Source organism: Zootoca vivipara, chromosome Z2, assembly GCF_965207765.1.
Source record: "Zootoca vivipara chromosome Z2, rZooViv2.hap1.1, whole genome shotgun sequence".
Classification (NCBI taxonomy): Eukaryota; Metazoa; Chordata; class Lepidosauria; order Squamata; family Lacertidae; genus Zootoca; species Zootoca vivipara.
Window position 1 is genome coordinate 46,563,150 of NC_142585.1, and position 13,140 is coordinate 46,576,289.

A 13,140-nucleotide genomic window follows, 5' to 3' on the forward strand; every position below is an offset into this window, starting at 1 on the left:
ATTCTTGACATATGGCTGACAGCAACGCGTGGCCTGGTCAGATAGTAGAAACATAGAATCATAGAGATGGTATCATTCCTGACAGATGCCTTCGGAATGGGTTAAATTCGTAAGTTGAGGCACAACTGTATAGCTAACAGTCCAAGATAGCAGCGGGAAATGGCGCAGGAATAAGCGAGTTTCCCGCAAAAAAAGGGAGGGTTGACAGCTATGGTAACATCCCTCCCTCTCCAAAAAGCCAGAAGTTCTTCCGCCATCGTTTCTCAGGATAAACATGGTAGTTCGATGCAAGAAGCAGTAGTTCTGAGTAAGTTCAATTGCACAAAATGGAACAGACGCAACCCAAAACAAAAGCTAGACAGATATAATTTATACGACAAACCATCTCAAAACAACTTGGTTGCGCCCATCTGCTTTTCCGAGCAGTGTTTCCAGGATCGCCAGGCTCCGTATTTTCAGTGCAATTATGATGACAACAATAATAGATTAAAAACTCGATGCCTTCAGTTTTGCAAAGGAGTTGTCATTTAGTCAGGGAGCCCGTTGTCAGACCAACATTTGGGCGCAATTCTGAGCATATTGTGAATTCTTTGGGCTTGCAATGCAGGCTGCATTGTTAACCAGACGCTGTCAATTTCTGCAACAAACCAAAAAATTTCCTTCATAAGTTTCGATCATTATGGAGGGAGCAAGGATTTGCAAGCGATCTTTACTGCTCAATTACTGCTCCCCTCTGACGGAGTTAAGGCTTGTGGGGTAATTTTATGATGTATACATCGTATACTGAAAAAAAACCCCAACCCAACCTAGTTCCCTCGCAGGCAAAGTTTGTTTTGCTAATAAATTGGTTAATTGGCAGGTTCGATTGTTAGCAGATGCAGAATTTGCTTCCAACAAAGTCTTTAGGATGTACAGCCCGGCCAATTAAAAAAGAACGAAAGAAAGCTAGAATCATAGAATCATAGAATCCTAGAGTTGGAAGAGACCACAAGGGCCATCCAGTCCAACCCCCTGCCAAGCAGGAAACACCATCAAAGCATTCCTGACAGATGGCCGTCAAGCCTCCGCTTAAAGACCTCCAATGAAGGAGACTCCACCACACTCCTCGGCAGCAAATTCCACTGCCGAACAGCTCTTACTGTCAGGAAGTTCTTCCTAATGTTTAGGTGTAATCGTCTTTCTTGTAGTTTGAATCCATTGCTCCGTGTCCGCTTCTCTGGAGCAGCAGAAACAACCCTTCTCCCTCCTCTATATTATATCCTTTGATATATTTGAACATGGCTATCATATCACCCCTTAACCTTCTCTTCTCCAGGCTAAACCTGCCCAAGTCCTAAGCCAGTGATGGCGAACCTATGACACGCGTGTCGGACGTGACACACAGAGCCCTCACTGCTGGCATGCACCCCATTGGCCCATTCACGCTGTTGTTTGCCCCCCATTTGTTCTCCCGCTCCTCCTCATGCTACAGCTTGTCTCCACTGTTAAAAACCCGAATCCTTTTTTGTTGTTGTTGTTGCTGGTAGCCAGAGATTGGTTTTTAAACCCTTTTTGTGCTGTTTTTTCCTGGCGCTTTGGCAGACGATGATTGGGTGTAACAGCATTCATTTTTAACCCGTTCTATGCTGGTTTTTTGGGCGCTTTGGCAGACTATGTCGGTGCTGCGTGTTAGTTATAGCGAAGGTATTATTTGTCATTTATTTCTGTTCTCCCCCCCCCAAAAAAAATAGCACAGTAGCTTTGGGGCATTCCCCCCAAAAAAGCAAAGCAACTTTTGCACCCCTCCAAAACTTTGGTCAGCAGCTCCCCCCAAAAAGCTCAACAACTCTGGGCACTTTGTGATAAATAAGGGGTTTTTCGTTTGGTTTGGTTTGGTTAAATAGTTAAACAATTTGTGCCTTTCATTTTTTTGGCCCAAGTGGAGTACTTTACATTTCTCCTTGTTAAAATTTATCTTGTTTGCTTTGGCCCAGTTGTCTAATCTGTTAAGGTCATTTGGAAGTGTGATCCTGTCCTCTGGGGTATTATCCACCCCTCCCAATTTGGTGTCGTCTGCAAACTTGCTCAGGATGCCCTCATGCCCATTTTCCAAGTCATTGATAAAGATGTTGAATAAGACTGGGCCCAAGACAGAACCCTGTGGCACCCCACTAGTCACTTCTCTCCAGGATGAGGAGGAGCCATTGATGAGCACCCTTTGGGTTCAGTCAGTCAGCCAGTTCCAAATCCACTGAATAGTAGCATTTTCTAGCCCGCATTTTACCAGCTCCTTTACAAGAATATCATGGGGCACCTTGTCAAAGGCCTTGCTGAAATCAAGATAGGCTACATCCACAGCATTCCCTTCATCTCCCAGGCTTGTAATTCTGTCAAAAAAGGAGATCAGATTCGAGGTCTCTGCTTAAAAATACAGTGGTACCTCGACTTACGAAAAACTTGACAACCGAATTTTTCGACTTACGGATGGGGGCAATAGCTGCGCGCTTATGAATGCCTCGACATCCGAAAGGAAACCGTGGCAGTTGTAGATATACCCGTATAAGATGACCCCAAACTTTTCCAATTAAAATATATAATTTGGGATATATCCGCCGTATACGAAATACGACCCGGCGTATAAGATGACCCCCCGACTTTGGAGAAGATTTTCCTGCGTTAAAAAGTAGTATTATACGCAGGAATATACAGTGATAAGAAATACGACCTGGCGTAGAAGACGACTCCCGACTTTTGAGAAGATTTTCCTGGGTTAAATGGAGTCTTATACGCGGAAATACACAGTACGAATTTTTAGATGGGGTTGCATCGACTTACGAATTTTTCCGTTTTCAGTGCATTCCTATGGCAAATCGCCTTTCCAAAGGCGTTTTTCGACTTACGAATTATTCGACTTACAAAGGTGCCTTCGGAACGGATTAAATTCGTAAGCCGAGGTGCCACTGTAAAGAGTCTAAGCAGTTTGCAACTGGTTAGGTTTTTGCATTCGATAACAGCCTAAAGTTAACAGTAGGTGTTGGGGTGTTCGGACCCCTGGGCACTCACTTGTGGGGTGCCTCAGGGTTCTGTCCTCTCCCCCATGCCTTTTAATATCTATATGAAGCCGCTGGGAGAGATCATCAGGGGGTTTGGGCTGGGTGTTCATCAGAACCAGTGAAGGCGGTGAAGGTCCTGTGTAAGTGCCTGGAGGCAGTTGGAGGATGGATGGCGGCTAACAGATTGAGGTTGAATCCTGACAAGACAGAAGTACAATCCAGACAAGTACTGTTTGTGGGGGACAGGAGGCGGGCAGGTGTGGAGGACTCCCTGGTCCTGAATGGGGTCACTGTGCCCCTGAAGGACCAGGTGCACAGCCTGGGAGTCATTTTGGACTCACAGCTGTCCATGGAGGCGCAGGTCAATTCTGTGTCTATCTGGGACGCAGGATGAGACCCTACCTGCCCGCAGACTGTCTCGCCAGAGTGGTGCATGCTCTGGTTATCTCCCGCTTGGACTTCTGCCATGCACTCTACGTGGGGCTACCTTTGAAGGTGACTCAGAAACTACAATTAATCCAGAATGCGGCAGCTAGACTGGTGACTGGGAGCGGCCGCCAGGACCACATAACACTGGTCTTGAAAGATCTACATTGGCTCCCAGTACGTTTCCGAGCACAATTCAAAGTGTTGGTGCTGACATTGAAAGCCCTAAACGGCCTCGGTCCCGTATATCTGAAGGAGCGTCTCCACCCCCATCGTTCTGCCTGGACATTGAGGTCCAACGCTGAGGGCCTTCTGGCAGTTCCCTCGCTATGAGAAGCCAAGTTATAGGGAACCAGGCAGAGGGCCTTCTCGGTGGTTGTGCCCGCCCTGTGGAACGCTGAGATCCAGCGCCGAGGGCCTTCTGGTGGTTCCCTCATTGTGAGAAGCCAAGTTGCAGGGAACCAGGCAGAGGGCCTTCTCGGTGGTGGCACCCGCTCTGTGGAACTCCCTCCCATCCGATGTCAAAGAGAAAAACAGCTACCTGATTTTTAGAAGACACTGCAGATGGTGACAGCAGTCACGAAATTAGAAGACGCCTGCTTCTTGGGAGCTAGCTCCCTTAACTCCCTCCCGATCTCTTGCAATCAGCTGCTGAGCGGGTTCCTTCTCGGTAGTGGTGCCCGCCCTGTGGAACGCCCTCCCAGCAGATCATAGCTGCCAAGTTCTCCCTTTTTTAAAGGGAAATTACCTTATGCTTCCTTGCGAGAAAACTTGGCAGCTATGGCAGATGTCAAGGCAATAAGTGACTATTTTACTTTTAGAAGACAACTGAAGGTGGCCCTGTTCAGGGAAGTTTTTAATGTTTGATGCTGTGCTGTTTTTAATATTTGGTTGGAAGCCGCCCAGAGTGGCTGGAGAAATCCAGCCAGATGAGCGGGATATAAATAATAAATTAAAGGTAAAGGTAAAGGGACCCCTGACCATTAGGTCCAGTCGTGACCGACTCTGGGGTTGCGCGCTCATCTCGCATTATTGGCCGAGGGAGCCGGCGTATAGCTTCCAGGTCATGTGGCCAGCATGACAAAGCTGCTTCTGGCAAACCAGGGCAGCACATGGAAACGCCGTTTACCTTCTCGCTGTAGCGGTTCCTATTTATCTACTTGCATTTTGACGTACTTTCGAACTGCTAGGTTGGCAGGAGCTGGGACCAAGCAACGGGAGCTCACCCCGTCACAGGGATTCGAACCGCCGACCTTCTGATCAGCAAGCCCTAGGCTCAGTGGTTTAACCACAGCGCCACCTGGGTCCCAAATAATAAATAATAATAATTATTATTATTATTATTATCATCATCATCATCAACCGAGTTTCACCTGTATATCAGACCTCAGGTCCTGCAGCCTATTCCTTTAATTTCATATATTGTTGTTGTTATTTATTATTATTATTATTATTATTATTATTATTATTATTATCCAAGTTTCACCTGTATATCAAACCTCAGGTCCTGCAGCCTATTCCTTTAATTTCAGATGATGATGATGATGATGAAATGAAAGGCACAAAAATGAAAGGCACAAATACAGGATGGGAGACACCTTGCTTGAGAGCGGTACATGTGAAAAGGATCTAGGAGTCAAGGTAGACCAGAAACTTGACATGAGTCAACAGTGTGATGCAGCAGCTCAAAAAGCCAATGCAACTCTGGGCTGCATCAATAGAATCTACATCAAGGGAAGTAATAGTACCACTGTATTCTGCTCTGGTCAGACCGCACCTGGAGTCCTGTGTCCAGTTCTGGGCACAACAGTTCAAGAAGGATACAGACAAGTAATAATAATAATAATTTATTATTTATACCCCGCCCATCTGGCCGGGTTCCCTCAGCCACTCTGGGCGGCTTCCAACAAAACATTAAAATACAGAAATCAAACATTAAAAGCTTCCCTAAACAGGGCTGCCTTGAGATGCCTTCTAAAGGTCTGGTAATTGTTGTTCAATTCCACAAGCTGGAACATATCCAGAAGAAGGCAACCCAAATGGTCAAATGGGTATGTTTAGCCTGGAGAAGAGAAGGTTAAGGGGTGATATGATAGCCATGTTCAAATATATAAAAGGATGTCATATAGAGGAGGGAGAAGGGTTGTTTTCTGCTGCTCCAGAGAAGCGGACACGGAGCAATGGATTCAAAGTATAAGAAAGAAGATTCCGCCTCAACATTAGGAAGAACTTCCTGACAGTAAGAGCTGTTCGACAGTGGAATTTGCTACCAAGGAGTGTAGTGGAGTCTCCTTCTTTGGAGGTCTTTAAGCAGAGGCTTGACAGCCATATGTCAAGAATGCTTTGATGGTGTTTTCTGCTTGGCAGGGGGTTGGACTGGATGGCCCTTGTGGTCTCTTCCAACTCTAGGATTCTATGATTCTACTTGCTGACCCGGCCACGCGTTGCTGTCAGCCGTATGCCAAGAATGCTTTGATGGTGTTTCCTGCTTGGCAGGGGGTTGGACTGGATGGCCCTTGTGGTCTCTTCCAACTCTAGGATTCTATGATTCGATGATGATGATGATGATGATGATTGTATACAAAGGTGCCTTTGGAACGGATTCAGTTCGTAAGTCGAGGCACTGCTGTAAGGAGTCTAAGCACGACTGGGGCTCTGTTGCCTTGCAACCCACGTCGCTGGCAATTTGCACCCGGTTAGGTTTTTTTGCATTTGATAGCAGCCGAAAGTTAACAGAAGCATGAGGTCTCTCTAATTTCGTTTTTGTCTTTCTGGAAAGAGGGTAAAAGGAGAGCTTTTGAGAAGCCCTCCTTTTCTCTTATCAGTGACTCCGTCTCAGCTGCCCCTTTTCGGATCCCCTGCCAGGCCTGCTATCATCTTCTGATCAAATATTAATGTGCGATTCTCTCCTTGCTCGCTAATCCAAAGCCAATTAATATTATCTGTCAATTATTTACAGATCCCGAGGTGCGGAGCCGATTCCCGACGGACTACAGCGACCAGGTTTGGAATGCGTAATTAATTTTTCTTGCACAGCCAAATTCATTTCAGGGGCTCTTTGGTGTAGTACAGCTGGAATTTATTTTTTTAAAAAAAAGCAAGACAAAATAGAAAGCGTTGGGGGGCCGGAAGGGAATTGGGATTAGAAACTGGTCTTTTGAAAAAACGTCTACAAAAAACCCACATACACTAAGCAAAATAGAAACATAGTCACCCGACGCCAGCCGCCCCCATCTACCTCCCCCCCTTTTCTTCCCATTCTCTCTCTCTCTCTTTTTATAATATATTTATTGATTTTTTACAATAACAAAACATTAAAAAAACCAACATGACATACAGTATACAAAAAACATGATAAATGACAATGTTGTTGTTTAGTCGTTTAGTCGTGTCCGACTCTTCGTTACCCTGCGGACCATAAATGACAATACATAACTAGAAAAACAACTAAATTTTCAATCAATCTTATATTCCATATCTTTGTCGTCTTCCTCCTTTCCCTCCCGTCTACGTTTCTAATATATCACTTATTCAGCACGAAAAAAATTGAAAGTGGAATCCCATAGGAATGCATTGGGAGACAAAATCCGTAAATCGAAGCAACCCTATCTAAAAATTCGTAAGTAGAAAAAATCCTATCGAAACCACATCCAAGATGGCGGACGGAACTCCGTTCGTAAGTAGAAACATTTGTAAGTAGAGTTATTCGTAAGTCGAGGTACCACTGTAATTCTTCCCTAAATAAACTTTAAATTTCTTCCAATCTTCTTCCACCGATTCTTCTCCCGGTCCCGGAGTCTCTCCATCAATTCATACAGTTCCATGAATTCTATCAGCTTCATCTGCCGATCGTCCACCGTCGGTATATCTTCAGTTTTACAATTCCTTGCTAATACAATTCAAGCTGCTGTTGTGGCATACAGAAAAAAAGTAATGTCTTTCTTAGGTAATTCCTCTGTTATTATTCCAAGTAAACAAGCTTCTGGTTTCTTAATAAACGTGTTTTTCAACACTTTCTTCAATTCATTATAAATCTTATACCAGAAGTTCTTTACTTGGGGGCATGTCCACTAGGGTGGGTCATAAAAAGTCGAAAAGGTTTCCTCCCTTGATCTTATCTCAGGCGTATGGTATAAATATAGTCAAATTTCAAATTTGGGACAAATCGGTTCATATTTAGACCCTGCTCCTACAGATTGAAATTTGGCCTCACGATCCTGGTATCATATTAGCTAGCTGGGCTACACCATTTGAGAAAGAATTTGAGTTCGAGCTCCCTAAGCTTGCTTACTTTAATCTCGTCTATTCCTTTAATTATCCTTTCGACCTTTGATTCGCTCCTTTGTTCTTCCTTACTCCACATCTTTTGAATCAGTTGGGTTGTCGGTTCTTTATTTGTAATCATCCTCTTATAGATTTTACCTGTCATTCATTGTTTAGTTTTTTCCATTTGTTTATATCAGGCGTCCCCAAACTGCGGCCCTCCAGCTGTTTTGGCCTACAACTCCCATGATCCCTAGCTAACAGGACCAGTGGTTGGGGAAGATGGGAATTGTAGTCCAAAACATCTGGAGGGCCGAAGTTTGGGGGTGCCTGATCTAGATCAAGGGAAGTAATAGTACCACTGTCTTCTGCTCTGGTCAGACCTCACCTGGAGTACTGTGTCCAGTTCTGGGCACCACACTTCAAGAAGGATACTGACAAGCTGGAACGTGTCCAGAAGAGGGCAACCAAAATGGTCAAAGGCCTGGAAACGATGCCTTATGAGGAACGGCTTAGGGAGCTGGGTATGTTTAGCCTGGAGAAGAGAAGGTTAAGGGGTGATATGATAGCCATGTTCAAATATATCAAAGGATGTCATATAGAGGAAGGAGAAAGGTTGTTTTCTGCTGCTCCAGAGAAGCGGACATGGAGCAATGGATTCAAACTACAAGAAAAAAGATCCAACCTCAATATTAGGAAGAACTTCCCTGACAGTAAGAGCTGTTCGGCAGTGGAATGCATTGCTGTCAGCCAGTCCAGTTCAGTTTTATTACAGCAAAAGGCAGCAAAACAAAGTACCGTACCACAATTCTGTACAAAAATCAGCAATAAATGAAGACCAGTGGAAGTACGTGAAAGGAGAGGGAAATTTTTATTTGTTTGACATGTATGAGATATATTTGGTGTACGTTTTATTTTAATTTCATTTTAATTCAATTGGATTGAGAAAAGAGACCAGACAGGAAGGTCTAGCTAAATTCTGTATTGGATATTAGTTATTTTTCAGAGGAACATATGATGGTTTGTATGCATTCTTATGTTTTGATTTTTTTTTCTTCTTCTTCTTTTTTTTTTTAATTTTTTTTTTAAATACTTTATTTCTTATTAAACAAATTACAGAAAAAAAGACGAAAAAAAGAATAGAGAATAGAAAATAAAAGCTACATTGAATATTAACTTATATCCATCATACATACGAAAAATAGCTCGAGCAAATCATAAATACAAACTACGAAAGCAAATTTAACTCAAACAAATCATAAATACCATGCAATCATTCATTCAACATTAAAATGCCAATAAAGACCAAGGATACCTACTGGGTACAAACTAAACAACGTATATAAAAAAATCATCCATGTAGCAGTTCCCCGTCTCCTTGGCATGAATAAAGGAAAAAGGGGGGAGGGAAGAAGGGGAGACAGGCGAATAGTAAAAAGGGGAGAGGAAAAAGAAAGGGGAGGGGAAGAAGGAGGGGGGGAAGAAGGAAAAAGAGGAAAAGGGAAAAGAGAAAAAGGAAAAAAGAAAAAAGATAGTTGCTTCCTACTATTTACAATACGCTTTACTTTATATGTTCATTTTCCCTACCGTACTACTGTGTTTTCTCATTTTTAACTTTTTCCTTTTTGTATTCTCATATCTCCTCTCCTCTTATATCTCTATTCTAAGCATGTCACCAAATTATTCTCTATGTTTTCTTTTTCCAGGTATTCCTGTACATACTTCCATTCTTTTATTATTTTTTGCCTAGATACATTTCTTATTATTGCCGTTAATTTTGCCATTTTCAAATAATCTATCAATTTCTCCTGCCACTCTTGTACCAATGGTAATTTTTCTTCTTTCCAATTTGCGGCAATCAACATCCTTCCTGCCGCACAAGCATATAACAAAATATTTATTCTATCTGTTGGTATGTTTGTCGGAACCATACTTAAAAGGAATAGCTCAGGGTTTTTCTCAAATGTGCATTTCATCATTTTTTTCATTTTTTCATATACCTCGTTCCAGAATTTTGCCACCTTTGGGCACGTCCACCAGCAGTGGAAAAAGTTTCCCACTTTCTCATGACATTTCCAACATTTGCCATCTCCAGATCCGTGATATTTTGCAATCTTCTCTGGGGTTATATACCATCTGTAGAACATTTTTAGGATATTTTCTCTAATTGTTATGCATGCTGTAAATTTAGAATCCGAATTCCATAATTTTTCCCACTGGCAAACTTGAATTGACCTGCCTACATCTACTGCCCATTTTATCATTACCTTTTTTGTTAATTCATCTTTTAGTTCCCATTCCAATAGGAACTTATACATTTTCCCTAGTGGCTTCTTATCATTATTTATAATTATCTCTTGTAATTTAGAATCTTTTGTCGAGAATCCAATTCCTTTATGTAATTTGAAAATACTTTGTATTTGGCCGTAATGTAGCCAGCTTGCACAATATGTTCTAATTTCCTCATATGGTTTCAATTCTAAATGATCATTTACCTTCATCACTAGATCTTTATAAGATGGCCACTCACCCTCTGGCCTGCTGTTACACATAGCCGTCATCTCCACTGGGGACGCCCACCAGGGGCTTTGAGGTTCTACTAACTTTTTAAACTCTTGCCAGATTTGGTACAGCGATTTTTTAATTATATGGTCAGAAAATTCTCTCGGGTTGCCTTTTTGGTCTAGTAAAAGATAGGCATGCCATCCTTTGATGTTACGGAATCCTTCTATCTCTAGCAATTCTTTGTTCTCCAACGTGAGCCATTCTTTAATCCAGCAGAACCCCGACGCGGCATAATACAATCTCAAATCTGGTACTCCCCAGCCTCCTCTTTCCTTTGTTTCAGTTAGTAATTTATACTGTATCCTGGGTTTCCCTCCTGCCCATATAAATTTGCTTAGAATTTTCCTCCAATCCTCAAATACTGATTTTTTCCCTATTATTGGGAGCATTTGGAAGAGGAATATGAGCCTTGGTAGTATCACCATCTTAATAGCTGCAATTCTGCCTGACATAGATAGGAATAGATTCCTCCACCTGTCTAGGTCCTCTTTTATCTCTTTCCATAATTTGCCGTAATTATCTTCGAATAAATTTATGTTATTTGGAGTTACCCATATGCCTAAATATTTAACTTTTTTAACTACCTGCCAATTTGTCGCTTTTTCCAATTTTTTTGCTTCTTCCCCTTTCAGATTTTTTGTCATAATTTTAGTCTTATTTACATTTACCTTGAACCCAGATACTTCTCCAAATTCCTCCAACCTCCCTTTCAATCTAACTATTGATTCTTCCGGATCTTCCAACATTATTATAATGTCGTCCGCAAACGCCCTCACTTTTATTATATGTTTTTTAATTTTAACCCCTTTAATTTCTTCATCCTCTGTGATCTTGTTCAATAAGCATTCAATTGATAATATAAATAGCAAGGGCGAAAGCGGACACCCCTGTCTTGTTCCCTTGCTAATTTCGAGCTCCTCTAAAATTCTCCCATTCACTATTAATTTTGCCGTTTGTTTTCTATAAATGGCATTTATACCTTCTGCAAATCTTCCTTCTATCCCCATATTTTGTATCGAATTTTTCATAAATTCCCACGACAAATTATCGAAAGCCTTTTCGGCATCTAAAAACACAAATGCTGTTTTTTTCCCGGGATTCCAATCTAAAAATTCTAATATGTTCAAAAGTATTCTTATATTATTTGCCATTTTCCTTTTTGGGAGGAACCCTTGTTGACTTCTGCCAATTATTCTATTCAATACTATTTTTAGTCTTTCTGCCAAGATGTTTGCATATATCTTATAGTCAACATTAAGAAGGGATATTGGCCTAAAATTTGTTATCAATATTTCTTCGCTCTTCTCTTTCGGCAGGAGGGTTATATAGGCTTCTTGCCAGGTTTGGGGGATATTGCCTTTCTCTAGGGCCTCATTTACTACTTTTTGATACACTTCTATTAGTTCTTCTTGTAGTATCTTATAATGTTGACCACCCAATCCATCCATCCCCGGTGATTTACCCACTTTTAGCTTTTTTATAGCCATTCCAATTTCTTGCTTCGTTATTAAATTATTTAATAATTCCTTTTCCTCCTCATTTATTTGTTTTCCTCTATATTTTCCTAAGTATTCCTTTATCTTTACCTCCTCTCCTTCCTTCCCCTTATATAGGTTTTTGTAAAAATTATTTAAGCATTTTTGTATATCTTCGACTTTTGACCAACAATTTCTTCCTTCTCTCACCTTTGTTATAATTTTATCATTTTGCCTTTTCCTCAGTTGCCAAGATAGAAACTTCCCTGCCTTATTTCCAACCTCAAAATATTTTTGTCTGTTCCATCTAATCTTATTTTCTAATTCTTGATCTACCACATTTTCTAATTCTTTTTGTAAGATTTTTATTTGGTTTGCTAAATTTTTATCCCTAGGATTCATCCCTAACTCTTTTTCTTTTTCTTCTATCCTCTTTTTGATCTTCTCTATCTTTTCTTTTCTTTCTCTCTGTTTCCTTCTCTTTTGCTGTATATAGAGCCCCCTCATAAAGGCTTTGCTTGCATCCCAGATCGATGTTAATTTTGTCCCCTTCCCCATATTCAATTCAAAGAATTCTTTCACTGCCGATTTCAGATTTTCCACAAATATCTCATCCCTTAACAAACTCTCGTCCAATCTCCACCTCCTTGAATGTTCTTTTTGGTCTTCAATTTTTAGCATTACCGGGTTATGGTCGGAAATAAGTTTGGGTAGAATATCGGATTCTATTACTTTTGGGAATAAATTTTTGGTTAGCCATATCGTATCTAATCTGGCCGCCGATTTTTTGGCCTCCGAATAATGTGTAAATTTTTTCTTAGTGGGGTTCTTTTCTCTCCAGACATCTTTCATATCATACTTGGTGATTAACTGTCGAAAACTGCCCGGTAATTTCCCTCCTCTTTTTCTTCCTACATTAGTTCTATCAAATTCTGGTTTCATGATTCCGTTCATGTCTCCTACTAGTATTATCCCTTCTTCCTGGGCATTTTCTCCAATCATTTTCTCTACTTTCTTAAAGAATTCTACTTTGCACCCATTCGGAGCGTAAACATTTACTACTATGATTTCTCCGATACTTAATCTGATTTTAACCCCTACTATTCTCCCCTCACTATCCTGGAAAAGTTTTTCTGCTTTTAATTTGGGGTTTACATACGTGACCACCCCTCTTTTTTTCTTTTTGTCAGCGGAGATGAATTCATTCCCCAGTCTTCCACTTTTTAGAATCCTTTCGTGTTTTTTCGAGATATGTGTTTCCTGTATACACATTATGTCCCATGATCCCTTTTTCAACAGATATTCTACCTTATTTCTCTTACTTTTCTTATTTAATCCATTTACATTCCATGAGATCAAACTAAACCTCATTCTTTATT

General features: G+C 41.2%; 1 protein-coding gene across 2 annotated transcripts in view; it reads left to right on the forward strand.

The window, feature by feature from the left end:
• Positions 1-13,140, forward strand: part of DENND1A (DENN domain containing 1A) — a 265,432-nt gene that overhangs the window by 40,664 nt on the left and 211,628 nt on the right. For both annotated transcript variants that reach the window (XM_088665085.1, XM_088665086.1), the window contains one exon: positions 6,418-6,461. In XM_088665085.1, the coding sequence (XP_088521211.1) occupies positions 6,418-6,461 (44 nt within the window). The remainder of the gene's footprint in view (positions 1-6,417; positions 6,462-13,140) is intronic.